A 25,000-nucleotide genomic window follows, 5' to 3' on the forward strand; every position below is an offset into this window, starting at 1 on the left:
GAAACACTCTATTGGTCAGGTCCCATTGGCCAGGCAGAGTACCGTGACCTTACATTGACCTTACCTTACCTGACCTCACCTGACCTCACCGTATTTTCGCGAGCAGACACAAACAAGGACGCAAGAAGTGAAAGCAGGTCGAGCTAACACTAACGCGGTAATATTTATAACTCGGGCAGCCAGGGAGGACGTGTGGGTGTTTTGATGCATTGTACTGCGGATTCGTGTTCCTGCGCATACTGATAACATCCCATCATGCTGAATTAACGGGGACTCCTTAGCATTCAGGGCGGGGACAGCTTTTGTTTAGGTGAGTTGGGTTTTGGTTTAGTTAGTCCTGCCGTGTGACTTGTGGTGTGTTACGTGGCTCAGGTCCTGTTTGTGGTGTTTGGTTCAGTGTTGTGTTCTCTGCTACAGAAGAGATATGTAAAAACTTGGTAATGTAACAAAAAGGCAAAAAAGGTCATAAGCTTGGAGGAAAGAAAAAAAAAACAGGGAAGATCTTATAAGAAATGAAAGCGGTTAAAGAAATGAGTTTTATATGAAAGGGTAAAAAACGATATTCTAAGGTGCAAATCTTAGTTTGAGAAGGAAAAACACCATCAAAGGCTGTGATAAGGAAAGAAATATAAAATGTAACTTAGTCCTACAAGGGAAAAGAACAAAATAAATTAGTTTCAAAAGCAGGGAAGAACTCAGGATACATACTCGTTATCAATTAATTTTTTTCTTTAACATTTTGGCAAAGAATGGTGAAAGTTCGAGTTCTGCATTATCACACCCAGTACAGGATTGGAAATGTATCGCCAAACATAACGTGACCTAACTTGTTAAGCTTGCATCACATTTATCGTTCATTTCAACTCATTCACATTCCAGCACTGTGTCGTGGCTCGCAGCAACATTTAGCGCTTCTCACGACTCCCACCTGGCGGCAGCACTGCAACACTCCCGCACACAACACTTGTCGGGAACCAGATTCGCACGGCAGCACAAACACGCGGATAACTGTGTGTACTCCTGACCCAACTGTCAACAAGAAGGGGGTCGAGGCTTGGTGGGGGAGGAGAGAGAGAGGAGGGGGAGGAAGAACAGAATCGATGGGATCATTCAGGGCCAACGCGTCCAAATCCCCTTCTCCTCTTCTCCTCTTCCCCCGTCCTCCTCTCCTCCTCCTCCTCCCACAGGCCTCTCTGCTCCTCCCTCGCCACGCGGACAAAACAAACACCGCAGAATCCAATTTTCGCTCTGGCGTCCCCCTCCCCTGGGGCCGCAATCCCCCCAGGCCCAGGGCGGCAAAGAACGTATGCACCGCTTCTGATTCCTTGCCCCACCCAAATAATAATAATAAAAAAAAAAAAAAACTTAAGCTGAAATGGGACCATGTTCTTTTTTTTATCGTAATATTTTGAATGGAGCCAACCAAGTGTTGATATCAATGAATATTATTTACCTTTTGTTATTTTTATATTTCCTTAATCTGAAAATAATGCAATATTTTATTATTATTATTATTATTATTTTAATTAATATTGATTTACGTTCAGAGGATTGAGTTGTTTAATTTATGTTCGTGTCTCAGAATCCATGGATGTTCACTTTTCAATTCACTACTGTTCTCAGTTATTTTCCAGTTATTATGAAGGCACAGTAGTTCTTTTCATCCCCCGAGGCGACATGTTACATTTTACTGTATTTTTTGCCAAGTTTGTGCTGTATTTTCTAGGTCTTCTATTTAAAAAAGATTATTTTCATTTCTCTGAATTCTACTTTTCCTTTATTTCAAGTCACCCTGTTTCTCCCTCCCACGCATTTTTCTGCAATTCTCCACTTGTTTATTCCGTTCCCTCATTTTCCCTCCCAGTACTTCTTTCCTCCCCCGCCTTCCCTTTCATTGCCTCCCGGTAACGTCATGGCCTCCCAAACCACGTGACCTTGACCCCCTCAGTGCCCTCATGATCCCCGGGTGTCTCTGTGACCCTTGGGCCTCCACCATGACCTTCGATCTTGACCTCTCTGTGCCAAGGTCATACTTTCTTCCGCCAAGTTTACTCTCATTATTCATTTTTTTCTTCGTCTGAAGTTGAAAGTTTCATAATTTCCCATCATTCTTTTGTTTTCTTTCTTCTTCCTCAGTTACGTCACTTTTTTCTTGTGTTTTCTTCATACTTTCATTTCTTCCTTCATCTACTTTCGTTTTCTTCATCATTCTGTCGTTGTGTATTGCTTTGGGGTTTTCTTCCTTATCTTTTTACTTTTGATGTTTATTATTTCTCTTTATTTTTATTTTTCATCATACTTTCCTTTAGCTTTCTTCTTTTAATCTGTTTTCTCATGTCATTTTTATGTTTTCACTTATTTTCTTTCGTGTCTATCATTTATTTTTGTTTATTCTATCACTATTGATATATTCAGTAATTTTACCTTATAAGCAAAATAATGCACATGTAACGAGAGAGAGAGAGAGAGAGAGAGAGAGAGAGAGAGAGAGAGAGAGAGAGAGAGAGAGAGAGAGAGAGAGAGAGAGAGAGTCAGTCCTCACAAAACGACAAAACATAACAGTATTTTCTTGCCCATTTACGGAAAACAAGGAGATCTGTAAAGGGAAACCTCTTGTAATTTTTCTCCTCCGTTCCCATTACTCATCTCTTGGTTTTCTTTCGACAAACAGTATTGTCAACACGGCGGAGGTGCGAGGTGGGTTGTCTGTGTGTTTCGTGTGTTTATCTTCTGCCTCCTTCGCCTCCTCTACCTCTTCCTTTATCTGTTTTTCTCCTTCCCTAAATGTTCAAGTAGGTGAGCAGGAGGAGGGAGGATCTGGTAACATTTAAATATCGTCCCCGTCTGTTTATGTTCATCTGTTTCTTTTCCTGTTTGTGTCTTTTTAAATTTTCCTGTTTATTTGTGTCTTTTTTTAACTTTTTTCCTGTTTATTGCTGTCGTTTTTCTTTATTTTTGCCGTTTATTTCTGGCTTTTTTCATGTTTTCCAGTTTATTTTCGTTTTTTTTAATTTTTGCTATTAATTTCTGGGTCTTTTCATGTTTTACTCTATTTCCATCTCTTTTTCATCTTCTTTCCTTTTATATCTGTCTCTTTTAACTTTCCTTCTTATTTGTCTGTTTTTAGTCACACCAATATATCTTTTCACATTCCCTGCTTATTTCCGTCTTTTATTTTTTTAAAACTTTTCTTGTCACCTTTTTTTCAGTTTATGACCCATTTTTCATGTTAATTTATTCCTTTCTCGCCTCATTCTTATTTTCTATTGATATTTTTTTTTCACTTATTCCTGTACCTTTGTGTTCTTTACTTATCAACGTACGTATTTCTGTCTGCCACCTCCACTGCTAAGACGGAGACAAGAAAGAGGGTATTGAGGAAGGTTTCAGCCGTCTTTAAGCTCTCCTCGCCTTTTCTCTCAATACTGATAAGGACAAAGGCGAAAGAAAAATAAAAGAGATTAAGCAAAACTCCATTCAGACAGGAATAAAATTGAGATATGAAACTTTATCGGTATTTATTATTTTATCTCCTGCTTCCTCTCTAGCGAATGTCGGGAAGGAGAGAGAGAGAGAGAGAGAGAGAGAGAGAGAGAGAGAGAGAGAGAGAGAGAGAGAGAGAGAGAGAGAGAGAGAGAGAGAGAGAGAGGGTATTAACATCACTTGGTGCTTTGTTTTTCCTTTATTTCCTTATTCGCAAATGTAGAAGAGAAGACAGAGCGAAAGGAGGAGGGGGAGTAGGAGGAGGAGGAGGAGGAGGAGGAGGAGGAGGAGGAGGAGGAGGAGGAGGAGGAGGAGAGATAGTGAAAGGAGAGGAAAGAAAAGGAAGAGGAGGGCATTAGCATCACTTTACTCCTCCTCCTCCTCCTCCTCCTCCTCCTCCTCCTCCTCCTCCTCCTTTCCCTCTTTCCTTTCCCTCTCCCTCTCCCTCTCCTCCTCCTCCACATCTTTCTCATCTTCTTTCATCATCTCTCCTCCTACCCCTCCCTCTTCCTCCTCCACCTCCCCGTCACTCCAGCCTCCCACGCAGGCAAGATACGCCACGTCATTCCAACACTAGACAACCGAGAGGGCCCGACGGAGCGGACAAACACACACACAAACACACACACAAACAAGTCGACGGGCCAGGTGTGAAGCCGAGCCAAGTTACGAGAGTCACCTGCGGCATTTCTTCTCTCAGGCTTGTTACAGGACCGCTGGATGGATTTATAAAGTGCTCCTCCTCCTCCTCCTCCTCCTCCTCCTCCTCCTCCTCCTCCTCCTTGCCGCCGTCGCTTCCTTCGTTATAAATTTACACTCGTTACTTCATTCGCTTTGTAATGGTTCAGTTCATGCTTCTGTTATTTTGTTTTATAAGAGTTGTTGTTGTTGTTGTTGTTATTCTTATCTTCTCTCCTGGTTCTGGTTCTTGTGTTTTTGTTCTTCTGTGTTCTTGTTCTGGGATGGTTAGGTTTTTTTTTTTTTTTTTGGTGGGGAATTGTGGGTGTTTTGGCGAGTAGAGGAGTTGTATGGTTTTTTTTTCTTTTTTGTTATCTTGTTTTCTCGTTAAATTTGTGAGATTGGTTTCAAGGTTCTTTTTTTTTATTATTATGGCGCCTTCTTATTTTTATTTATTTATTTTTTTATGGCTGGAGAAAATCTGTCTTGCTTTAAGTTTAAATCCTTCTCCTCCTCTTCTCCTTCCTCTTCCTCTCACGCAGCCGTCCATTGAGGAACAAGCAGATCCCTCGGGCACGCCACCCACCCACCTACACACACACACACACACACACACACACACACACACACCTGCCGCCGCCGGGGTGCGTGTCCCTCGGGGTAAAGACACGCCTCGTTGACCACGCGAACCTGCCTTCCCCATCCCACCCCTCCTCCAGGTACTGCCGCTACTGTACGCCCACGCCACCCTGCCCCCACCAACACTACACCCACGCCGCTGCCCTCAGGTGAAGACACTCAAGCAGAGGTATCTCGTTAAGTGGCGAACACACACACACACACACACACACACACACACGGCTCGACTAGTGTCCGAATATATTTTTTTTCTTTTATATTAGAATCTTTTTTTAATTTTAAGCTTCTCTTTTTCACTTTTGTCTGTTATGAAGTGTGTGTGTGTGTGTGTGTGTGTGTGTGTGTGTGTGTGTGTGTGTGTGTGTGTGTGTGTGTGTGTGTGTGTGTGTGTGTGTGTGTGTGTGTCCCTCCGTATTTACTGCACCTGGAGAATTAGAAAAGGTGCATTTTTCACGAACAAAGACTGACTGGGTTACGTGTTCTATTCCCGTCTCCAGGTGGGCGGGAGTATGCCTGGCTTGGTGTTACTGGTGCTTTGCTGTGTGTGTGAAGCGTTTTCCAATCAGACACGCCTTCATCGCAGCGAATTTCAAAAAGGATATATTGGGTGAGAGAAGGCGCTCGTCAGAATGTTTACCAGAACGTGTATTAAAATGTGTGTGTGAGTCAGTGAGTGGAGGAGAGGGAAGAGGGAAGGACGGAGGGGGGTACTACAAGGATTATGGATAGTTGAGAGAGAGGAGTGGAAGGGAAAAAGGGAAACAGAAGAAGGAATGGAGGTTTGGAATAAGAAATAGTGGATAGATATCTAAAGGAATGAAAGGAGATATGAATAGTGAATAAGGTAAGAAGGAAAATGGAAACAGAAGATGGAAGAATGGGGAGGAGGGAAAATAAAGAAGGGGAGTTATAGAGTGGAGAAGTAGAAGGAAGAGGAAAGAGTAGCAATATTTTAAAAGTGGGGAGATATTGAAGACAGCGAAAGGGAGGAGGAAGAAGAGAAGGAGGAGAGGGAGGAGGAAGGACACCCACACCAACACCCTCCCCGTGCCTCACCTGCTGGCCTTACTACCACCTGTTGCTGCATCACTTCCCCTCCCCCTCCATGCCCCCTCACCTCTCCCCCCACTTGCATCCACACTCCTTTGCTCCTCCACTCATCCTTAAAAAGCTGTAATCATTTTTAAGTGTCACGTTTTGGGTTTTTCAATGTCACTACTGTAAGATCCTCCTCCTCCTCCTCCTCCTCCTTCTCCTCCTCCTCCTCCTCCTCCTCCTCCTCCTCCTCCTCCTCCTCCTCCTCCTCCTCCTCCTCCATTAAAAGTCCTAAGCGTTACCTTAACATAACGTCACACAAACTCATAATCGTCATTCCTCCTCCTCCTCCTCCTCCTCCTCCTCCTCCTCCTCCTCCTCCTCCACAGTGTCACTATTACATAACGTCATCATCGTCACCATCAGTACAGTTTCCAGTATATAATATCTTATTTGTTTGTTTTGTTACGTTCGTTTGTTTGTCGTGTTAATGTTTCTGTTATGTAAGGTTCTTTGTCTTTTTTTCTTTCTCTGTGTCTATCTGTCTGTCTTTCTGTCTGTCTGTCTGTCTGTCTGTCTGTCTGTCTGTCTGTCTGTCTGTCTGTCTGTCTTCTTGAGAGGAGGAGGAGGAAAAAACAGCAGAGCAGAAATGTGAACAACTACAATTATGAGAGAGAGAGAGAGAGAGAGAGAGAGAGAGAGAGAGAGAGAGAGAGAGAGAGAGAGAGAGAGAGAGAGAGAGAGAGAGAGAGAGAGAGAGAGAGAGAAATACTATGACAGGAAAATCAGGAAATAATGAGAGTAGTAATGAAGAAGAAAAGACAAAGTAAGTAATAAAGAAAAGACAGACGAAAATACAAAAAAGTAATAACGAGGAGGAGAAAGAAATGCGGAAAAATGTGCACGTGTGAGGATAGATCAGGAAAAAAAGGAAAAAAAGAAAGAGCTACTTGAGATGAGGAAAAAAGAGGAAAACAAAAACAAAGGAGGAAAGTCAGAGAGAGAGAGAGAGAGAGAGAGAGAGAGAGAGAGAGAGAGAGAGAGAGAGAGAGAGAGAGAGAGAGAGCATGTAGGACGGAGCAAGTAATAGCGAAAACAAAAGTTACGAGAGCAGTCCGCGTGAGACAGTAAAAACAGCAAATCACTGGCCCCTTGGGTGGAGTAGACAGCGGCGATACGTCAGCAGGAGGAGGAGGAGGAGGAGGAGGAGGAGGAGGAGGAGGAGGAGGAGGAGGAGGAGGACGAGTATAGGAAGAGGAAGAGAATGGCACTGAATATAAAAAAAGAAAAAAAGAAAGAGGAGAAAAGAAATATTTTAACTCAAAGTAGTGCAGATTAAAAAAAAAATAAATAAAAGCAGACAGGAAGAAGATATGAGAGAGAGAGAGAGAGAGAGAGAGAGAGAGAGAGAGAGAGAGAGAGAGAGAGAGAGAGAGAGAGAGAGAGAGAGAGAGACTGTTGGCTGTGTTATTAGAATTCACCTCGTCTGGCCTGGGCTGTAGGGGGTGGGGGCAGAGGGGAGATGGGGATGAGACGGGGGTAGTGGGGTGCCTGGTCTTGTCCCGAGTCTAGTCAGCAACAGCAAATGGTCAGTAATTACAGTGTGAAGTCCGCAGCAACTCTCTTATGCTTATTGGCCATTAATCAGACATAGCAGCATGCATTCCCTCTCCCTCTCCCTCCCTCCCTCCCTCTCTCTCTCTCTCTCTCTCTCTCTCTCTCTCTCTCTCTCTCTCTCTCTCTCTCTCTCTGTCGACCACATTCATTGGCAGGAAAACAGCTTAAGAAAAGGCTCCCGGCCCAGAGAGAGAGAGAGAGAGAGAGAGAGAGAGAGAGAGAGAGAGAGAGAGAGAGAGAGAGAGAGAGAGAGAGAGAGAGAGATGCCTCGCGCTCCAGATGTCTTGCTTATATCCGGTGTGGTGTCATTAGTCGTCGCGAGAAACGATGCAGGTCACGGCGATCACAGGGGAAAGAGAGAGAGAGAGAGAGAGAGAGAGAGAGAGAGAGAGAGAGAGAGAGAGAGAGAGAGAGAGAGAGAGAGAGAGAGAGAGAGAGACGCTTCATCAGGCACTCCGTAAAACTCGTGAGAGAGAGAGAAGCAAAGAGAAGCGATTACGGGATTAAGAGATTTTGCTGAGGGTTCAGACTGGACTCATCTTGCCGGTGTAGGAAGGGTGGAGTCCAGCTGGGTGGTGCGTACGTGTGTAAATGCGTGTGGTGGTGCGTCAGGTGGAGGAAAAGTGGAGGGATTGCTGAGGTGATGCAGAACATACAGCTGTGTTAGGTGGAAGTGAGGTATTGGGGGTTCTCAGACAGTGTGGAGTAGAAATTAACAACTTTAGGTGGAAGAGAAGTGTGACTGTTTCCAGATTGATGTGGAGTAGGGAGAAGTATTAGGTGGAGGAAAAGTAAGGTTGTGGAGGATTCTAGACAACGTGAAGTAGGAACGAAAAAATGCTTAGTGGAAGGGAAGTGTGGCGGAGTTTCTAAGTTGATGTGGAATAAGGAAGAGCAATGTTAGGTGGAAGACAAGGGTGAGAGAGCAAGAATTAAGATGAAGTGGAGGAAGAAAGTGTGGAAGAAAGGAACGGAAAAGTGTGCGTTGTGGAGGCGTGGTTTTTAAGTGAGGGAAAAACATACTAGTTGATTGTCAAGGTGATGTGGAGAGAGAGAGAGAGAGAGAGAGAGAGAGAGAGAGAGAGAGAGAGAGAGAGAGAGAGAGAGAGAGAGAGAGAGAGAGAGAGAGAGAGAGAGAGAGAGAGAGGATACAAGTCGTTCAAGATTATTAGAGTATGAGAGAAAAAAAAAAGGACAGAAAATGAGGTACTGGTGTGATGTAGCGTTATCGGAGGACAAGAACTGATGCAAAAAGAGCAGGAGTAGGAGGAAGAGGAGGAGGAGGAGGAGGAGGAGGAGGAGGAGGAGGAGGAGGAGGAGGAGGAGGAAAAGAAAATGTATCGTCACCAGGTCATCGAGAAAGGTGCTTTGTTTTGTCATCTCATTCCATCATTGCCAAGAAAATGACACTTTTTTTCTCTAAACAATACGAGAGAGAGAGAGAGAGAGAGAGAGAGAGAGAGAGAGAGAGAGAGAGAGAGAGAGAGAGAGAGAGAGAGAGAGAGAGAGAGAGAGAGAAACACATTAAAACATACGAAAGAAAACGGAAACACACACCACCTTTCGTTCAATCTCATTTCGTGAACTCTGTCAAACACTGGAGCGTCAGGTGTGCTCAGGTGTACTCAGGTGTGTCTGTGAACCTGTCTCCTCCTCCCCCTGCTGCTGCCTCGCCTGCCCTCTAACGGTGAACCTCGTAATTGGCCCAGTGTTATTAATGCCCTGACCTCCAGTAATGATAACACGGGGAGAGCTGTGGTGCGGCTGAGTTGGACTGTAAGGCAATCACTCCGTCTAGTCACACTCATTCAAGTCTCCTATTCAGCCCCTTGTTTCCACTCATTCATCAGACCTCTTGTACCCACCCCCTTGCAGTCCCTCGTACCTGTAATAGTTTCCTCTTGGCTTGTATTTTTTTACCTACAGCTATTGATATTTAGTTCCTTATACCTGCCAGTCCTTCTATCCAGTCCTTTGTCTCTACCTGTACTTCATCAGATCGCTAAATATTCAATAGTCAGTCCCTTTCTCTTGCACCAGTCACTTGGCTTTTCCTAGTCACTTGTTTCTTTGTACACAAGAAGCCAGGCAATGCTCTTCTTCGCATTCCCATGTTTTTGTTTACCTTTAGCAATCATTCCTCTGTTATCCACCCTCTTCAAGTCTTTGTTTACCTACAGTGGTTGATCAGTTCTTTCTCCTTCCTTGTTTCCTGTTTTCTCATGTTTACTTGGAATATCTACAGCTGTTGATTAGTTCCGTTTCCCACCACCTTGCTTCCCTGAGTCTGTTGCTGTTGTTTGCTCCTTCACCTCCACCAGTCATTCAGTTCCCTCCCCGTCCTGTCATTGCTGTTGTCTTTGCTAACCGTCCATGTTACTGAAAGCACTTAACATTCTTTGACTCAACGTGCTTGCCTGTTTTTTTCTTTTCTTTTTTTTTTTCTTACTGCTCTGGGTAATGTTTTCTTTTTCTTGATGTGACTGAGTTTTTTTGTCTTTTAATTTTTTTTTTTTTTTGTGTGTGTGTGTGTGTTTTCTCCCTAGACTGACTACTAGTTTTAGAGTCACACAGTCTCTCTCTCTCTCTCTCTCTCTCTCTCTCTCTCTCTCTCTCTCTCTCTCTCTCTCTCTCTCTCTCTCTCGTTTCCTCCCCTTTGTCCCTTCGTCTTTCCTTCTCTCGTTTGTTATTCTCCAATCCTTTTTCCTTCTCTTTCTCCCTCTGTTCATCTGACACACGCACGCACGCACACACACACACACACACACACACACACACACACACACACACACACACACACACACACACACACCAGTATGCTGTCATTTACTTTTTACTGATGCCTTTTTTTTCTCGCTCACATTTCATTTTCTTTGCGATAAAGTTGCTGTTTCCCATTTTCTTTTCTTTTTTGCCCTTTCTTTTATCTGCGTGCATTTGGTGTCACTCGTCCCTGGCTCTCTCTCTCTTTCTTTTTCTCTCTCCCCTTCCTGTCTACTCTCCTTTCCTTCCATCTCTTCTGTCTAGTCTGGTCTGGTCTCTCTCTCTCTCTCCCTCTCTCTCTCCCTCTCCATCTCCCCGCGGCGGTTCAATCAGCTACATCTGCACTGGACTGTAATGATAAGCGCTGTATTGACTCTAATGACACCTGAGAGAATGCTACCCAGGTAACGCCAACACGTCCTTCTGTGCTCCGCCCCTCCTTCCCTCTCTGGCCATCCAACTCTTGTCTACAACAGAGTGGGATGGGATTTATTTTCTTTATTTCTTTAACTGGTAAATATTCTGTCACTATTTTATGTCTTATTGTATTGTTGTTAACTCTTATGTAATCTACGAAGGCAGGGAAGGTGTGGGAGTGATGTTTTTTTTGTATTCAATTTATACTCTGAGTAACTTGAAAATACGTAATCTACTTTTTTTTTCTTTTCTATTTAATTCCCTTGTAAAATCATGGGAGTAATGTTTTTTTTGTCTTCATTTTATACTTTGGGTTACTTAAAAATACTCGATCTTCTGTTGTTTTCCTTCTAGTCAACCAGTCTTCTCTTTCTGGGAACAGGAAATGTAGGAGTGACTTATTTTTTCTTCATTTTACACTCTGGATTACTAAAAAAAAGAATACTTGATCTATTACCAGTTTTTGTATAATTAACTAGTCCTCTTCTTGTCGTCCTGTTGTCTAGTCTGTTCGTTTTCTTTTAGTTTTCATTTTGTAGACTTGAAATTCTCCACCTGCTGCAAGTTTTCTTTAGTGTTCGTCCTCGTGTCGTTCTCTTGTTATCTTTTTAAAATTTAGTCAGCAACAGTGTGAGTTACTTCTTTTAGTTACAATTCTCTGGACTGCTTTGAAATCCTCAAAATATAACTTTCTTTAATGCAATGTCCTCGTGTCGTCCTCTCAATATGTAATCAACACAACGTTATTTTTTCTTCTTGCTTTTATTCGGTTCTCTAGAGTGCCTCCACACACTACACACTGTTAGTCTTCCATACCCTTCGTCCTCTTTTAGTTCTGTTATCACAGCCAACGAGTGTTAGTTATTCTCCCTCGTCCTTTTTTTTTTATCCCAATCTCTTCGCTGTTACGAAACGCCCCGGCCATCTCTGGTGCTCTTCAGTCCTCGTGCTGTAGTCACCTTGCCCTATCTGGTCTCCACAGCCAGCAACAGTGTGCGAGTTGGCTTATTTTTCCTTCCTTTTTTCATCTCCACGCTGGCTCCAAACCCGCGCCTGCTAACGCTCTCCAGGCATCAGGTTCAGTGCTCGCGTAAAATCCTCGCACTCCAGCAAGGGGAAGTTATGATGACGCCCAGTGGAGGCTGTTGTTTTGCTCCATTTTCATCTGTTGCCTCGCAGACTGCACGGCCAACTGGTGCAGCAGATTTGAGAGTGTGCGCCAGTGTGTTGCTTCACTGCCAACTGTTCGAAAATTTTGCCTTCACCTTCAGTCTCTCGTCCTCAAAGTTTGGTTTTCAGATTGTGATGTTACTTATTTATGTTTATCTGTTGATCTTTTTGTTTTTTATTCTTATCATCTAGTGTTCCGGCATCCTATCTTCAATTTTAACTCGTTTTAGCGGAAATGATTAATGTTCAAATGTATTTTCGTGATTCCAGTGATAGTCTAACCAGAGTTCTGCTTCATATGGGTGAAAACATCCACGAGAATCCGACTTATCTCTGTGGCCCTTGAAAATTGTCCTTATTTGAGGGAGTGTTTGAATGTACAGGGTTGAGTGGTGCAATGCATGTGGAGTGTCACAAGAATGAGTGAAGGATGTGAAGTTTTGTTATGTGCTGAAGTAGGAAGTAACGCGAGGAAGTGAACTAATAAAAAAGAAAATAAGACGGAAGGAATGATAGTAAATATGAACTTAGCAAATATGAACTTAGCAACTCCCCCATCCCCCCCACCACACACACACACACACACACACACACACACACACACACACACACACTACAAAACTGCGTAAATTGTGCGCGTCAAATCAGCACGAAACAGAAGCAAACAGCCATTACTCTCTGAAAAAATGACAACTTTATTAACGGGAATGACGGAAAGCAAAAGCGTAAACATTCTTCTGTATCATGATCTCACGAAGCGGCGACGAGGCGAGGCAGCCTCGGGGACCAGAGAGAGAGAGAGAGAGAGAGAGAGAGAGAGAGAGAGAGAGAGAGAGAGAGAGAGAGAGAGAGAGAGAGAGAGACAGAGAGAGAGATTTGCGTCAACAGTGAACGCCAGGGAACTAAAGATAAAATTGAAATAGTGAGAATACAAAGGCTTACAGACACACATAGAGAGAGAGAGAGAGAGAGAGAGAGAGAGAGAGAGAGAGAGAGAGAGAGAGAGAGAGAGAGAGAGAGAGAGAGAGAGAGCAATTAAGGTGAGTACCTAGAGATGGAGACAAGTGAGGAAGGAAGAAAGGACAGGTAGAGGATGAGGAGACAGGTGTGACGGCCAGAGAGAGAGAGAGAGAGAGAGAGAGAGAGAGAGAGAGAGAGAGAGAGAGAGAGAGAGAGAGAGAGAGAGAGAGAGAGAGAGAGAGAGAGAGGAGAGAGCTGTTATCTCTTCTCACTGATTGATGGCGACAGCTGACTGCACCAATGACTGACTCTTGACTGACTGACTGGCAACCTGTGGCCCTCTCAGTGACGAAACTTGCTGCGGTCTCGATAACGAAAACGACACGAACACGGGACGACTGATGAGATCACCACCACCACCACCACCACCACAACCACCAGGGAACACATGCATCTGGGGTCCTGGAAACAATCATGGGGAGAGTTTTTCGAGTCATCATCTTTTGCGTCTCGGAATGGGCGGCGCGTTACGGGGCGGAGCGGCGGCCGTCAGTGCAGCGCCGCGCCAAACACGGAGTCCGCTTCATTTGTTGGGCAGCGGTGGGGCGGCGCGGGGATGAGCTTATTACAATGGCCTTGCCGGACACGCGCGAGGCTCCCTGGGGTGAATGTTTAAAGCGTTGCTGGAGTGAGAGGGAGTGAGAGGGAGAGGGAGTGAGCCACCGCTGGTCCTCTTCTCTTCTCCTCCCGCACACACGCAATTTAATTTTCATGCCATTTAGATTTCAACGTTTCAAAAGGGTAAAAAAAATTAATAAGAGCTTAATTGTTTTTGTGGCCCGCCCAGTGGAGAAAGGAAAGTCGCTCGCCTCTTAATGCCGCGGCTCGTAACAGTCCGCGATCGCCTTCTGGATTCATTTACTTGCAGAAATTTGTGAATAAAAACTTGCTGGCGTCAAGGTCATCTCATCACATTATGCAGGTTTTCTCTGGGAGGTGACAGCTGGGCGGCGGGGCAGCTGACGGTGGGAGGAGCGGCCGGGGGAGGGACGGACACAAACACCTTGCCTCGAAGCCCGGCTGTTCCCGCGGCGGCGTGTGGCCCGGCGCCCCGCGAGGCAGTGTATACCAGCCTCGCAACATGTGACACAGGGCTCGGCGCCCCTCCCGCGCGCCGACACGGACGGAACTGTGCTAAAAGTAAAGTTTGTGGGCGAGGAAAAGTTTGCAAGATGACGACTGCCACAAACTAATGAACCCAACGGGGAAGAGGTAGGCGCGGGGCCCGGGGGGAGGGGGGAGGATGAAGTGCTGGGGCAGTGACGGAGCGAGCGAGCGAGCGAGAGAGAGAGAGAGAGAGAGAGAGAGAGAGAGAGAGAGAGAGAGAGAGAGAGAGAGAGAGACGCCCCGGTCTGATGGTGCCTGGGGGCATGACCGGCCGCACAGCCCCAGGTGATCGCCCTGGGTTGACGACCCATGTTCACCCGAGCCCCGAGGCGCCCCTCCCCCCTCGAGCCATTAGTAAGGGCCCTGTTATTTACGACTATTGTGCTGCTCATTGGCCTTTACCCAATGAAAAGTGGCGGCGACGCGACAGCTGTTCTCAGGACACACACACACACACACACACACACACACACACACACACACACAGACACACCATGGTGTGGCGGGGCGAAGTGTCCCGCTAGCGCTGTGAGAGCCGAGGCCAGCCTCCCTTCTGCGTGTCGGTGCATGGTGCGCACTGTGGTGCACACTCAGGCGGCACTGGTGTCGCGCATGTGCAGAAGGCGGCGCGGCGCGGCGCGGCGCCCGGGGGCAGCAGCGGCACGCCCCGGTAATCATGTAAGCAGGGATGTCACAGCCTATCCTAGCGGCAGCCGTCACGGCACCAGCACTGCTAATTACCGCCGGGGACGGGCGTGGCCTGTAGGGTGTGGCCAGGAGGGGACGCGTGCGGCACCCGTTAGCTGACCGCCACGCCGCACACCGCTCAAGGCCGCTGACAGGTGCTGACCACGGGGACAGCGTCAGGACCACCTCGTGGGGGCCGCGGGCGGACTGGGGCAGCCCATGATGCTCCTCCACCTGTTGACTCACACGCCCCTACCCGCAGGCCCGCCCACTACCTGTTGCCGCTGACTCACCGCCGCCACACCCGCACACCTGCACCCCGCCTGCAGGGACACCCCGCACTGCTCCCTCGCCACGCCCGCAGTGCCACCACCGCCCGTGACCGCACCACCGCCGCCACCAACACCACCAACACCACCACCACAGGAACGTGCTTTAGACCTCACAATTCTATTCTCTCTCTGTCTCTCTCTCTCTCTCTCTCTCTCTCTCTCTCTCTCTCTCTCTCTCTCTCTCTCTCTCTCCACGTGGGCTGGGATCGATGCTTGGACAATGGGATTCGTTGTGGAATACTTTAGAGTCGAAGGAAACGTCTGAGAGGCAGAAGAGGAGGGAAGGAAAAGAGAGAGAGAGGGAGAGAGAGAGAGCGAGAGGGAAATAAGAGAGGGGAGATGGAGACCGATAAATCACCCTACAACTTTGCTTATTTTCCCGTTTCCCCTTCATTTGGTCCTGGTCCTTCTTTCATACGTGCGCCAGGAAAACACGACGGCGAGAAGGAATAATATGATGAATTTTTCAGCTACTTTCACTCACACTGACGCATCTCTGTCACTCATCCACCATCCCGGCAGCGTCACCGTCACGGCTCACGCGGCGACACTCGACAATCAATACTTAAAGTTCGATGAAGCTGTCGTGATGTACGCTGACAGCACGCTACTCCCCTGCCTTCCCTTCCTTCCCTTCCCCGGCAGCCCCTTCACATCCTCTCCTCTCTCTTCCTCCTTCCCCTCGCCACTCGTCCCTCATCCAAAACATTTAGGTGTGCGGGGAAAGTGAAGGTCTGTGTTTGTGTGTGTGTGTGTGTGTGTGTGTGTGTGTGTGTGTGTGTGTGTGTGTGTGTGTGTGTTTGGGTGTAAATATTTGGGTTAAATTTGTTTCAAAGCAGTGTTATTTCTCTCTCTCTCTCTCTCTCTCTCTCTCTCTCTCTCTCTCTCTCTCTCTCTCTCTCTCTCTCTCTCTCTCTCTCTCTCTCTCTCTCTCTGTGTGTGTGTGTGTGTGTGTGTGTGTGTGTGTGTGTGTGTGTGTGTGTGTATGGGCCCGACGCGTGATTTTCCGTCCGCTCTTCAGATGGTGTGTAATTTTCTTCTTGATTCATGTGGGACTGAAGGAAAGGAGGGAAGCGGTCGCCGTTTCCTTAGGCCCTTCCTCCTCCTCCCCATCCTCCTCCTCCTCCTCCTCCTCCTCCTCCTCCTCCTCCTCCTCCTCCTCCTCCTCTTCATACTCCTCCTCCTCCTCCTCCTCCTCCTCCTCCTCCTCCTCTTCATACATTTCGTTCCTCAGAATTTCAACGCACGCCTGTCGTTCGTCAGCGCCGTGCCCCACGCCCGCCCCGCCACTCCCCTTAGCGGGGCTTGGCGGGGCGGGCGCGGCTCGGCGAAGCTCGGCGCTGTGCGGTGCGGCGGCGGCGGCGGCGGCGGCTGGGAGTGATGGCGTAGTGGTCTGTGCGTAGCTTCTTGGCAGGCCTGGCGGAGCCCTACCTTATGACGGGTAATTGCGGGGTGTGGCGAGGCGATGGGCCGCCCAGCTTGGACCGCCTCTCCTTCCTCTCTCTTTCCCCCATTACCTCCACTCTCGCCCTCCCTCTTCCTCCTGCATCACACCGCACGCTCGGTGATATTGCTCCGCCGGACTGGCCCCAGAGGTCACCGCGGGACAGTGACGGGCTACTGCGGCCCGCAGTCCGGCACGCCACAGCTCTTGAGTGCAGGACTGCTGGTACTGTGTGCCGCGGGGCGCCTGGAGGCGGCGGTGCTGTGAGTGAAGGCCTCGCTCTGGTACTCTCAGACACCAGGCTGCGTTCCGGGTCTCCTGAAGGCGATGGGGATGCGGCAGGCCCCGGGGAACCGCGGCGTCCATTAGGGGCTGTGATGGTGTGTGTGGCGGCAGGGCGGTGCAAGGCACAGAGGTACGGCGGTAGTGGTGGTGGTGGTGGTGCGCCGTCCTCGTCCCTCCATAATGACGGCTGGCCAAGATTCACGGGCTTCGTAATGATGCAGTGCGTGGTCGGGACACAAGGGCCTATACTTAACCTTCCTCGTACAAGCGACTCCCGCCCTTAGGCATCCGGGTCAGTAGAATGAGCGGGATGAGAGGCGGCGGGGAGAGGGTTACCTCCCGTAAGCGTGTGGCGACTTGGAGATGTGTAACATGGTTGCCAGGTGCGTGAGTGTTGCGTGAGTACCCTCCGCCCGCGGCGCCTCCAGGAGGACTGGGCCCGCGATGTCCCGGGACAGCCCGCCCCGCGCCTGGCGCTCTCTGGTACCCTGCGCCGCGCCCGGGCCTGACACAGTCTTAGCCTGGGAGCAAAGGGCGTAGGAGTGGCCGAGGCGGCAGGAGGGATGTAATAAGTTCCACCTTGACCCGCCTAACCGCAAGGGTCATCTCCGCCAGCCCGCCAGGCCGACGATCCCGCCCGTACGCGTCACCGCTCCGCCGTCACCACCCAGCGCCACCATCGCCGCCGCCGCCGCCCACCTGAACTGACCTTCCCGTGCCACCCTCCGTAACACAACACCTCGCACCTCCTGACGTCACGCCGCTTCTCGCTCACACTTCATGCAAACACAATTTCCAGTTATTATTGTATTTATTTTTTTTTCCGAAGAACAATTAATTTTCCTCCCACTCTTCCTTCGCCCGGCACCCCGCGCGTCAGGTAAACAACAGGTGATAGCAACAAGCAGCGGCAGCAACAGTAGCAGCAGCAGCAGCATCAACAGTAGCAGCAGCAGCAGCAGGCACCATGCACTATGTAAGTGACGGGATAACAAAAGGGCCAAGACATCCCCAGTGACATCGCCCACGCGGGACGTCCCCAGCGAAGCGTAACCGAACAGACTCGGCGCTGCAGGAGCGAATAATTTATGGGTCATTAAGAGAGCGGCTCTGTCTGCGATTGAAGGTAATTAACTTGTAACAGTAATGAAAAAATATGGTAATGCACCGCGGCTCTCAATGCGAGATGAGCGATACAGAGTGACACGCTGAAGAGCCTGACGGAGGAGAGGACGGAGGCACAGGTGACGCTAAGTAATGCAGAGGCGAGGCCAGGAGACCACGAGACAGAAGGGGAACACAGGAATGGTGGTGATTTTAGAAGATGGAAAGAAAAAAGACCACACGATGGAGAGGAGGCAAGGGCGCAGCGGTGTTGTGATGGTGGTGATTTTAAAAGATATGAGTGGCGGACTGGTTGTGGTGGTGACGGTGGTGATGACAGTAGTGGTGGTGAGGCAGATGAAGGGCCCCGCGTGGGACACGGCTGGACTGGGACTAGATTACAGGTATTTCACTCCCAGCCAGGTAATTGTGAGAGGACCCTTGTAGCACGCCGGCCCTTACCTGCTGCATCCCCGGCCAGGTGAGGTGAGGGGGAGGTGCGTGTGAGGGGCGTGTAGAAAAGGATATTTAGAGGAGGAAATCTTAGCGGTGGGTTAGTGGGAAGAAAATTGGATTCAAAATGAGGAAATTCTGTGTAAAGGGAATCTGAATCCTAGTTTGTGGCTTTTGGTTGAGATCTTGTAATTGTCCCAGTCTCTCTTAGACTTTTTTGCTATTTACTTTTTTATCTTTTTTGTTGTTGGATTGGCCGATTTGTTGGTTGCGGTTTAATGTGGTTTTCGTTTTCTGTCTTATTTTTTGCTTGATTCTCTTTCACGGGGCATTACGTAAGATGGGAAAGGTAAGACAGGTAATTAACTCCACGTGGAATACCTGGGAGGCGCTCTAACTTTCAGTAGGTAAATAGTAATAAAATAGTAGTAGTAGTAATAGTAGTAGTAGTAGTAGTTAGCAGTAGTAGCAGTAATTGTTGTAAAATGATGATGTTAATAATAATAATAATAATAATAATAATAATAATAATAATAATAAAATAACTACCACTATTACCACCATCACAACAACAGCAACAACAACAGTCACTTAAATTAATGGGGGCTTCCGTAATTAACTTTTTTCTTTGCCATGGGAGGGAGAGAGAGAGAGAGAGAGAGAGAGAGAGAGAGAGAGAGAGAGAGAGAGAGAGAGAGAGAGAGAGAGAGAGAGTGGCGGGGGTGGAAGTTAATGGGAGCGAGTCGAGACAATCCCCATACAAGGGAGGCCGGGACCCCTATATGCAGACGCCGCCGTGTACCCTATCAACCTTCCCTCATTATCTTCACGTAATTGAAGTCATTTTGGGCGTCACTCAGCCCAGAACCGCAAAGGGGGAGAAGGAGAGAGGGAGAGAGGGAAGGGAGTGAGAGAGTGGCGCGTCTTAGGCTTAATATCTCGTTGCTTGGTCTTATCTCTCGCTCGGGACAGTTTTCTGTTTGTTGTTCACGTGGGACTGTTTTTTTTTTTTTTTTTTTGGGTTACAAGGATTTATCGGTTTTTAGTGTATTGTTCTGTTTATCTTTTTTTTCTGTTGTTTTCCTCTCATTTTGTTCATAGGTAATGGTTTGTTATGGTGTCTACGGGAATATGTTCTTTGAGGTTTATTTTTCCTGGGATGTGTTTTATTTATTAATGTATTTATGCTTTATCAGTTGGTATATTTTATTTATTGCTTGCATTTCTTTATCGCCGTTTTTTTTCTTTTTAGTGGCAATTTGAATATTTATCGAGTGAAGGTTTTATCTGCAGCTGTACCGTCTTATTAGTTTGAGTCGTACTTATTCTTCCTATTGTCGTACTTGCTTAATACTGCAGACTTACTTTCTTTATGGGTTGTCTTATTACCGGTGTAAATAAACCATATCTATTCTTGGGATCATTTATCTTGCCGGAGACTTGCTTTGTCTGTCTCATCCCTCCCAGAGAGACACCTCGCCTCCCTTCCCACTCTTTTGTTTACACGCTCGGTTGCTGACTCCTCCCTCCCTCCCTCCCTCCCTCCCTCCCTCCCTCAAGCCACTTGGTCGCCTCCACTCATCTTTCCCTCGTGTTATCGCTCCTCCATCCAGCTTCATTAATGCCTCAATGTAGCGGATGCGGAGTGGCGGAGTCCGGATCCCTCCACGCCCATAATTATCACGCCATACAGGACTAGGCAGGGTGTGCAGGAAGTTGATTTTATTACTATTTTGAAACTTCGGCGTCTTATCGCAACTGCACTGTAAGTAATTTCAGTTCTCAATGGTGTTTTCATCCTCTTTGTGACGATTCTAGAGTTCAACAGGGATCCGTGCCACTTACATGAAAAAGAGTGAGAACCTGACTGGTAATCTCTGTGGCCTTTGAAAATCTCACGCCAGGCTCAGAGGTTTAAGAATGCAAGGTTTGGTGTCTGAGGTGTCATGCAAGTCTGGAATGTGGCCGCCGTGTCTTTGCCCAAACTGAAGTGTGTGTAGGGATGATAGGACGATATAAACTTCTGCGCCAGACTTCCACTACTTTCAGTAAGCTGTAGTTGAAAATACACGTTGTTTTTAAGACTGCCTTTACGGTTCTAACAAGATTCCTACGTTATTAACAGGAGAAACACTCTTGAAAACCCGGCCTATCATCTCTGTGGTCTTTGAAAATAATCGTGTTGAGAGAGCAACGCTTCTATGAATAATGGTGGTAGGGAGGTCCAGGGCGGCTAAGGGTGCCCTGGGGGAGTTGCAGGGAGATAAGGGAGGCGCGGTAGGTGACAACGCTGCACAGACGCCACAGGTCGGAAGGCTAATCGGCGTTTCGCACAATTTGAGGCGGAGGAGAGTCAGAATTTCCGGTAAGGACGAGGCGGGAGGGAGGGAGGGAGGGAGCTGCTACTTGTCACGAAAGGCGATGTAGTGGTGGATGTTGCCGAGACTAGGCGTTACTGTTCCCCACTACTGAGAGAACACAGAGGAAGAATGAGCAGGAGAGAGAGAGAGAGAGAGAGAGAGAGAGAGAGAGAGAGAGAGAGAGAGAGAGAGAGAGAGAGAGAGAGAGAGAGAGAGGCGAAGGGGCGGGACGGATTCTCTGAGCGACCCCGAGACGACGGAAGCGACAGGTGGACTGTGTTTACGGGTCCTCCTGGATTAGCACCTGTCCGGGAGACTGTGACGGGATGGGGGTGGGTGGGGGAGGAGGAGGAGGAGTAAGAGTAGGAGGAGGAGGAAGACCGAGGAAGAAAGGAGGGAAGGACTATGGAGAAGACTGAGTAAAATGAAAGGAGGAGAAGGAAGAGAATGACGAGGAGGAAGGGAACATGTATAAGGAAGAGAAGGATGGAGGGAAGGAGGGGAGGCAGAAGGCTGAGAGTCCGCCCTCTACGTGACCCTGAATGTCTCTTTTCTCGCAAAATGATTTGTAAACGAGCAAAATTATCATATACTTTTTACCTCCACCAATTGTCCCCGCCATTAAGCCGCACGGGGAGGGCTGAGGGAGGGGTGAGGGGGGAGGTACGGGGGATATTCCAAGCCAAATGAGCCGGACGTTTCCACAGATCTAAGCCAGAATGATTACTTCCGGTTATGCAGAGGAAAACCAAGGGAAGGAGAAGAGGAATGGATGGACGAAGGTGAAGCGCCACTAGTCTGTCCTCCAAGCGGTGTTTGAGGTGTGGTTAATCTCAGGTGACTCCCAAGCTGCAGGTGAAGGTGGGGAGGGGCAGTGATTGCGGAAGGGAGGTGAGACGTTGAGTACTTGTGGGCAGGAAGAACACAGGAAGGGGTGAGAGGAGTGAGAGTGAGAAAGGGAGTGAGAGAGAGGAAGATAATGGGGGAATACAGTGTGCGGTGATGATGGTGGGGAATACAGTGTGGTGAGATGATGAAGTGAGGAAACAAGCAAATGTAAGAGGATGAATATGAGGGATAAGAAATAAGGAAGTAAAAAGGAGGAGGGATAGAAGAGGGAATGTCTGGGATGAGAATGAAAGAAGAGTGTGTGAGAAAGTAATGATGAGAAGAAAAGGAATATGAAGAAGCTGCAAGTTAAAGAGAAGTGAAATTATATGAAGTTACGAGATTATGAATGTTATGAAGTGTGTGTGTGTGTGTGTGTGTGTGTGTGTGTGTGTGTGTGTGTGTGTGTGTGTGTGTGTGTGTGTGTGTTTAAGTGTGTGTGTGCAGGCGTGTTGAGGTGTGGCCTGGCCTTGGCGTGGCGGGACTAGTTCTGGGAGTTCACGTTGTCCCAAAAAAACAGACACGCAATGGCACGAGATTGGAGGAGGCGCGAGGCAGACGAGGCGGCTCTTCTTTTTTTTTTTTTTTTTTTCCGTGGCGTAGTCGGAAAATTTTGATGCAGTTAATCGCTTGCCTCGGCTGCAGCACGCTTGACTAGACAGAGACACTGAGATAAATCCTGGACACACACACACACACACACACCCATTACATTTACACAATTTTCTCACCTCATGACATCACAGCACGTCTCTTTTCCCTTTTATCTCCCTTCATTTTCCCTCCCTTCTCATCACTATCCTCATACACTCTTCATTCATCCTCCTCCCTTACATTCCCTCCTCTCCTATCACTCATTACCTTCTCTTACACTTCCACACTTACCTTGAGCAGTTGACGCAGATGCAGGAACACAAAACACACACAAAACACGAAAAATGGTGACAAAAAAACTTATAATAAAACAACAGAACAGTGAGTGAGGGAGTGAGGGACTTACCTACGCAGCACACCACCGAGGAGGGAGGCGTTGAGGCACTCGGGAGGGGAGAGGCGGCGCTGCACCTCCGCCACCGTGACCTTGTACTTGGAAGTGGAGGACAGGAGGGACAGGCGGCCCGGCACTGAGCAGAACACGTCGTTTCCAGACAGCACTCCTGACACACCCATGCTCTTCTCGCTCTTCAGGCCTGCAAGACACCACACGCTCAGGATCGCTCCCTTGTCGCCAGCCCGGGGGTAGGGGGTGAGAGGGATAGAGGAGAGGTTGAATTCGATGGGTTTCAGAAGCTAAGAGAAAGAGAATGAAGGGAGGAATAGAGGAGAGGTTGAATTCGATGGGTTTCAGAAGCTAAGAGAATGAAGGGAGGAATAGAGGAGAGGGAGGAATAGAGGAGAGGAAGTTAGAGGTTAAGTTAGACGGGAAGGATAAAACTATAGAGAATAACAGAAGGGAGATAAAATGTAGGAGGGAGAAGCGGGGAGGGAGAGAGAAAAATCTAGGTTTCTAGGTAAAAAGGGAAGAGTAAGGGACAGAAGGAAGGAAGAGAAGAAAGGTTAGATTAAAACGAGAGGAACTAAGGTAAGGATGGGATAGACGAGGGAAAAGCTAAGTTGTATGGGAAATAATTAAGAAGCGTAAATAGGAATGAGAAAGAAATAGAGGGAATAGAGGAAAGGAAATGTTAAGAAATAAATGAAAGGACAGGAGAGAGACAGAAGAAAGCTAAGTTAGAGGGAAATATAAAAGGACCAAAGGAGTAAGGGAAAGAAGGGAGGGAGAGAGGGAAAATGAGATTAGACGGGAGGGATTTAAGAAGTTAAGGTAGTGTGAAGGAGAAAAAGGGTGAGATGGGAAAGATTTAAGGGTTAGGAATGAAAGGAAGGAAGAGGGAAGAAACGAAAATAAGAATGAAGGAAAGAAGGAAGAGATAAAGGAGACGAAATGTGATGAAAGGCTTAGACAGGAGGGGGAAAAATAGGAATGAAATAAAAAAAAGGGCATGAAGGTTAGGGAAAAACTTTAAGGTCATGAAAGGAAAGAAGGAAGCAAAGACGACGATAAAGGATACAATGAACAAAGGAAGGAAGGAAGGAAGGAAGGAAGGAAGGAGAGGAAGGGATATAGTCTCAGTGAAGGAAAATTTGTGGAAGGAGGGAAGGAGGGAGGCAGGTAAGAAAAGGTTGAGGAATAACCATTTGGGGGGAAATTTAGTGGAAGGAAGAGATGGAGGGAAGGAAAGGCAGAGAAGTAAGGAGGAGGAGGAGAAGGGAGGAGGAGGAGGAAGAGTAGCGGAGGGAAGGGAAGGAGGGAGAGAAGGGTCGAGAAGCAGCCGATGGAGAGAAAAAGAGGAAGGATGATGAGGGGGTGGAGAGGTCGAGAGAGAGAGAGAGAGAGGAGAGAGGAGAGAGAGAGAGAGAGAGAGACGAGAGAGAGAGAGAGAGAGAGAGAGAGAGAGAGAAATGGGGGGATGAGTAGGGGACATTTTTTTCCCCTTTCTAAGTGGAAGAGGGAAGGGGAGGAGGAGAGAAGGGATGTGAAAATGGAGAGAAAAGAAGAGAGATGCGCTAAGCTTATAAAGAGAAGGAAAGCTGAGGGGGAGCAAAACACGAGAGAACAGAAACGTGGGAATACAGAAAGAATAAAAGCAAATTTCAGAACAGAAGTAACTATGGCGAAGAAATGAATACAAACAAATGGTAAACAAGACACGGGAGAAATGAGTACGAGGGGAGAGAAGCAGTGTGTGTAGAGAGCTGGGGCTGTGAGGAGACGGGGAAAGTGAAGCGAGGCAGATCCTTCACTGGTGCCTTTCAGTGACATGGCTGCGAGACAGATGCTGCACACACCAATCAATCAATCAACCCCTTTGTCACATGGAATCAAGACTCGCTATGGGCGCTTCAGTCCCCTTTGCCGGCGCGTAAGACTTCGCCAATGCCACTCCCTCTGATGCTTGAATCGCTCGTCAACTTAAGAATTTATACCTGGGTTTTATACTCCTGAAAACACGGTGAGGTGATGCTGCTGCTTTCAGGTTACTGCCGACCACTGATTGGCGCAATAACGACCAATCAGCGGGCATGGGAGGAATTTCACAGCCACTTGACGGGGAAGTGCGAGGCGGGGGACATGAGGGAGGGGGTGAGGAGACGTGGGAACTGACAGAAGTGGAGAGACGGGAGGAGAGAGTAAGGGGAGGAGTAGAATAAAGTAGCATAGTGAAACAGCAATACCAGCATCCTTAATTCCTGTGTGTCTCTAGAGTCCATGCCAGCCATCATGCAGAGACAGAGAGCTACAGATCCCAAGGAGGGTTGGTAAGACTAACCCAACACTACAGCAATATGATCATGCATGCCTTGAATTCCCTTGTCTTAAATGCGGTGCGGTTAAGTTAAATGTGTTCCTTCGGCGTGTTTATTGCATGCGACGCGGTAACTTCGAGGTGCGAGGTGCTTATGAGTGGTGCTGCGAGAACGGGAGGGCATGAAGAGGCTGGGAACGGGAGGACTTT

The 25,000-nt window shown here is 47.7% G+C and overlaps 1 protein-coding gene across 5 annotated transcripts in view; it reads right to left on the bottom strand.

Moving 5' to 3' along the window:
• LOC135091703 (transcription factor AP-2-epsilon-like) overlaps positions 1 to 25,000 on the bottom strand; it is a 161,984-nt gene that overhangs the window by 22,163 nt on the left and 114,821 nt on the right. For all 5 annotated transcript variants that reach the window (XM_063989599.1, XM_063989598.1, XM_063989603.1 and 2 more), the window contains one exon: positions 22,483 to 22,672. In XM_063989599.1, coding sequence (XP_063845669.1) covers positions 22,483 to 22,672 — 190 coding nt within the window. The remainder of the gene's footprint in view (positions 1 to 22,482; positions 22,673 to 25,000) is intronic.

Source organism: Scylla paramamosain, chromosome 38 (assembly GCF_035594125.1).
Source record: "Scylla paramamosain isolate STU-SP2022 chromosome 38, ASM3559412v1, whole genome shotgun sequence".
In the NCBI taxonomy this organism is placed as follows: domain Eukaryota; kingdom Metazoa; phylum Arthropoda; class Malacostraca; order Decapoda; family Portunidae; genus Scylla; species Scylla paramamosain.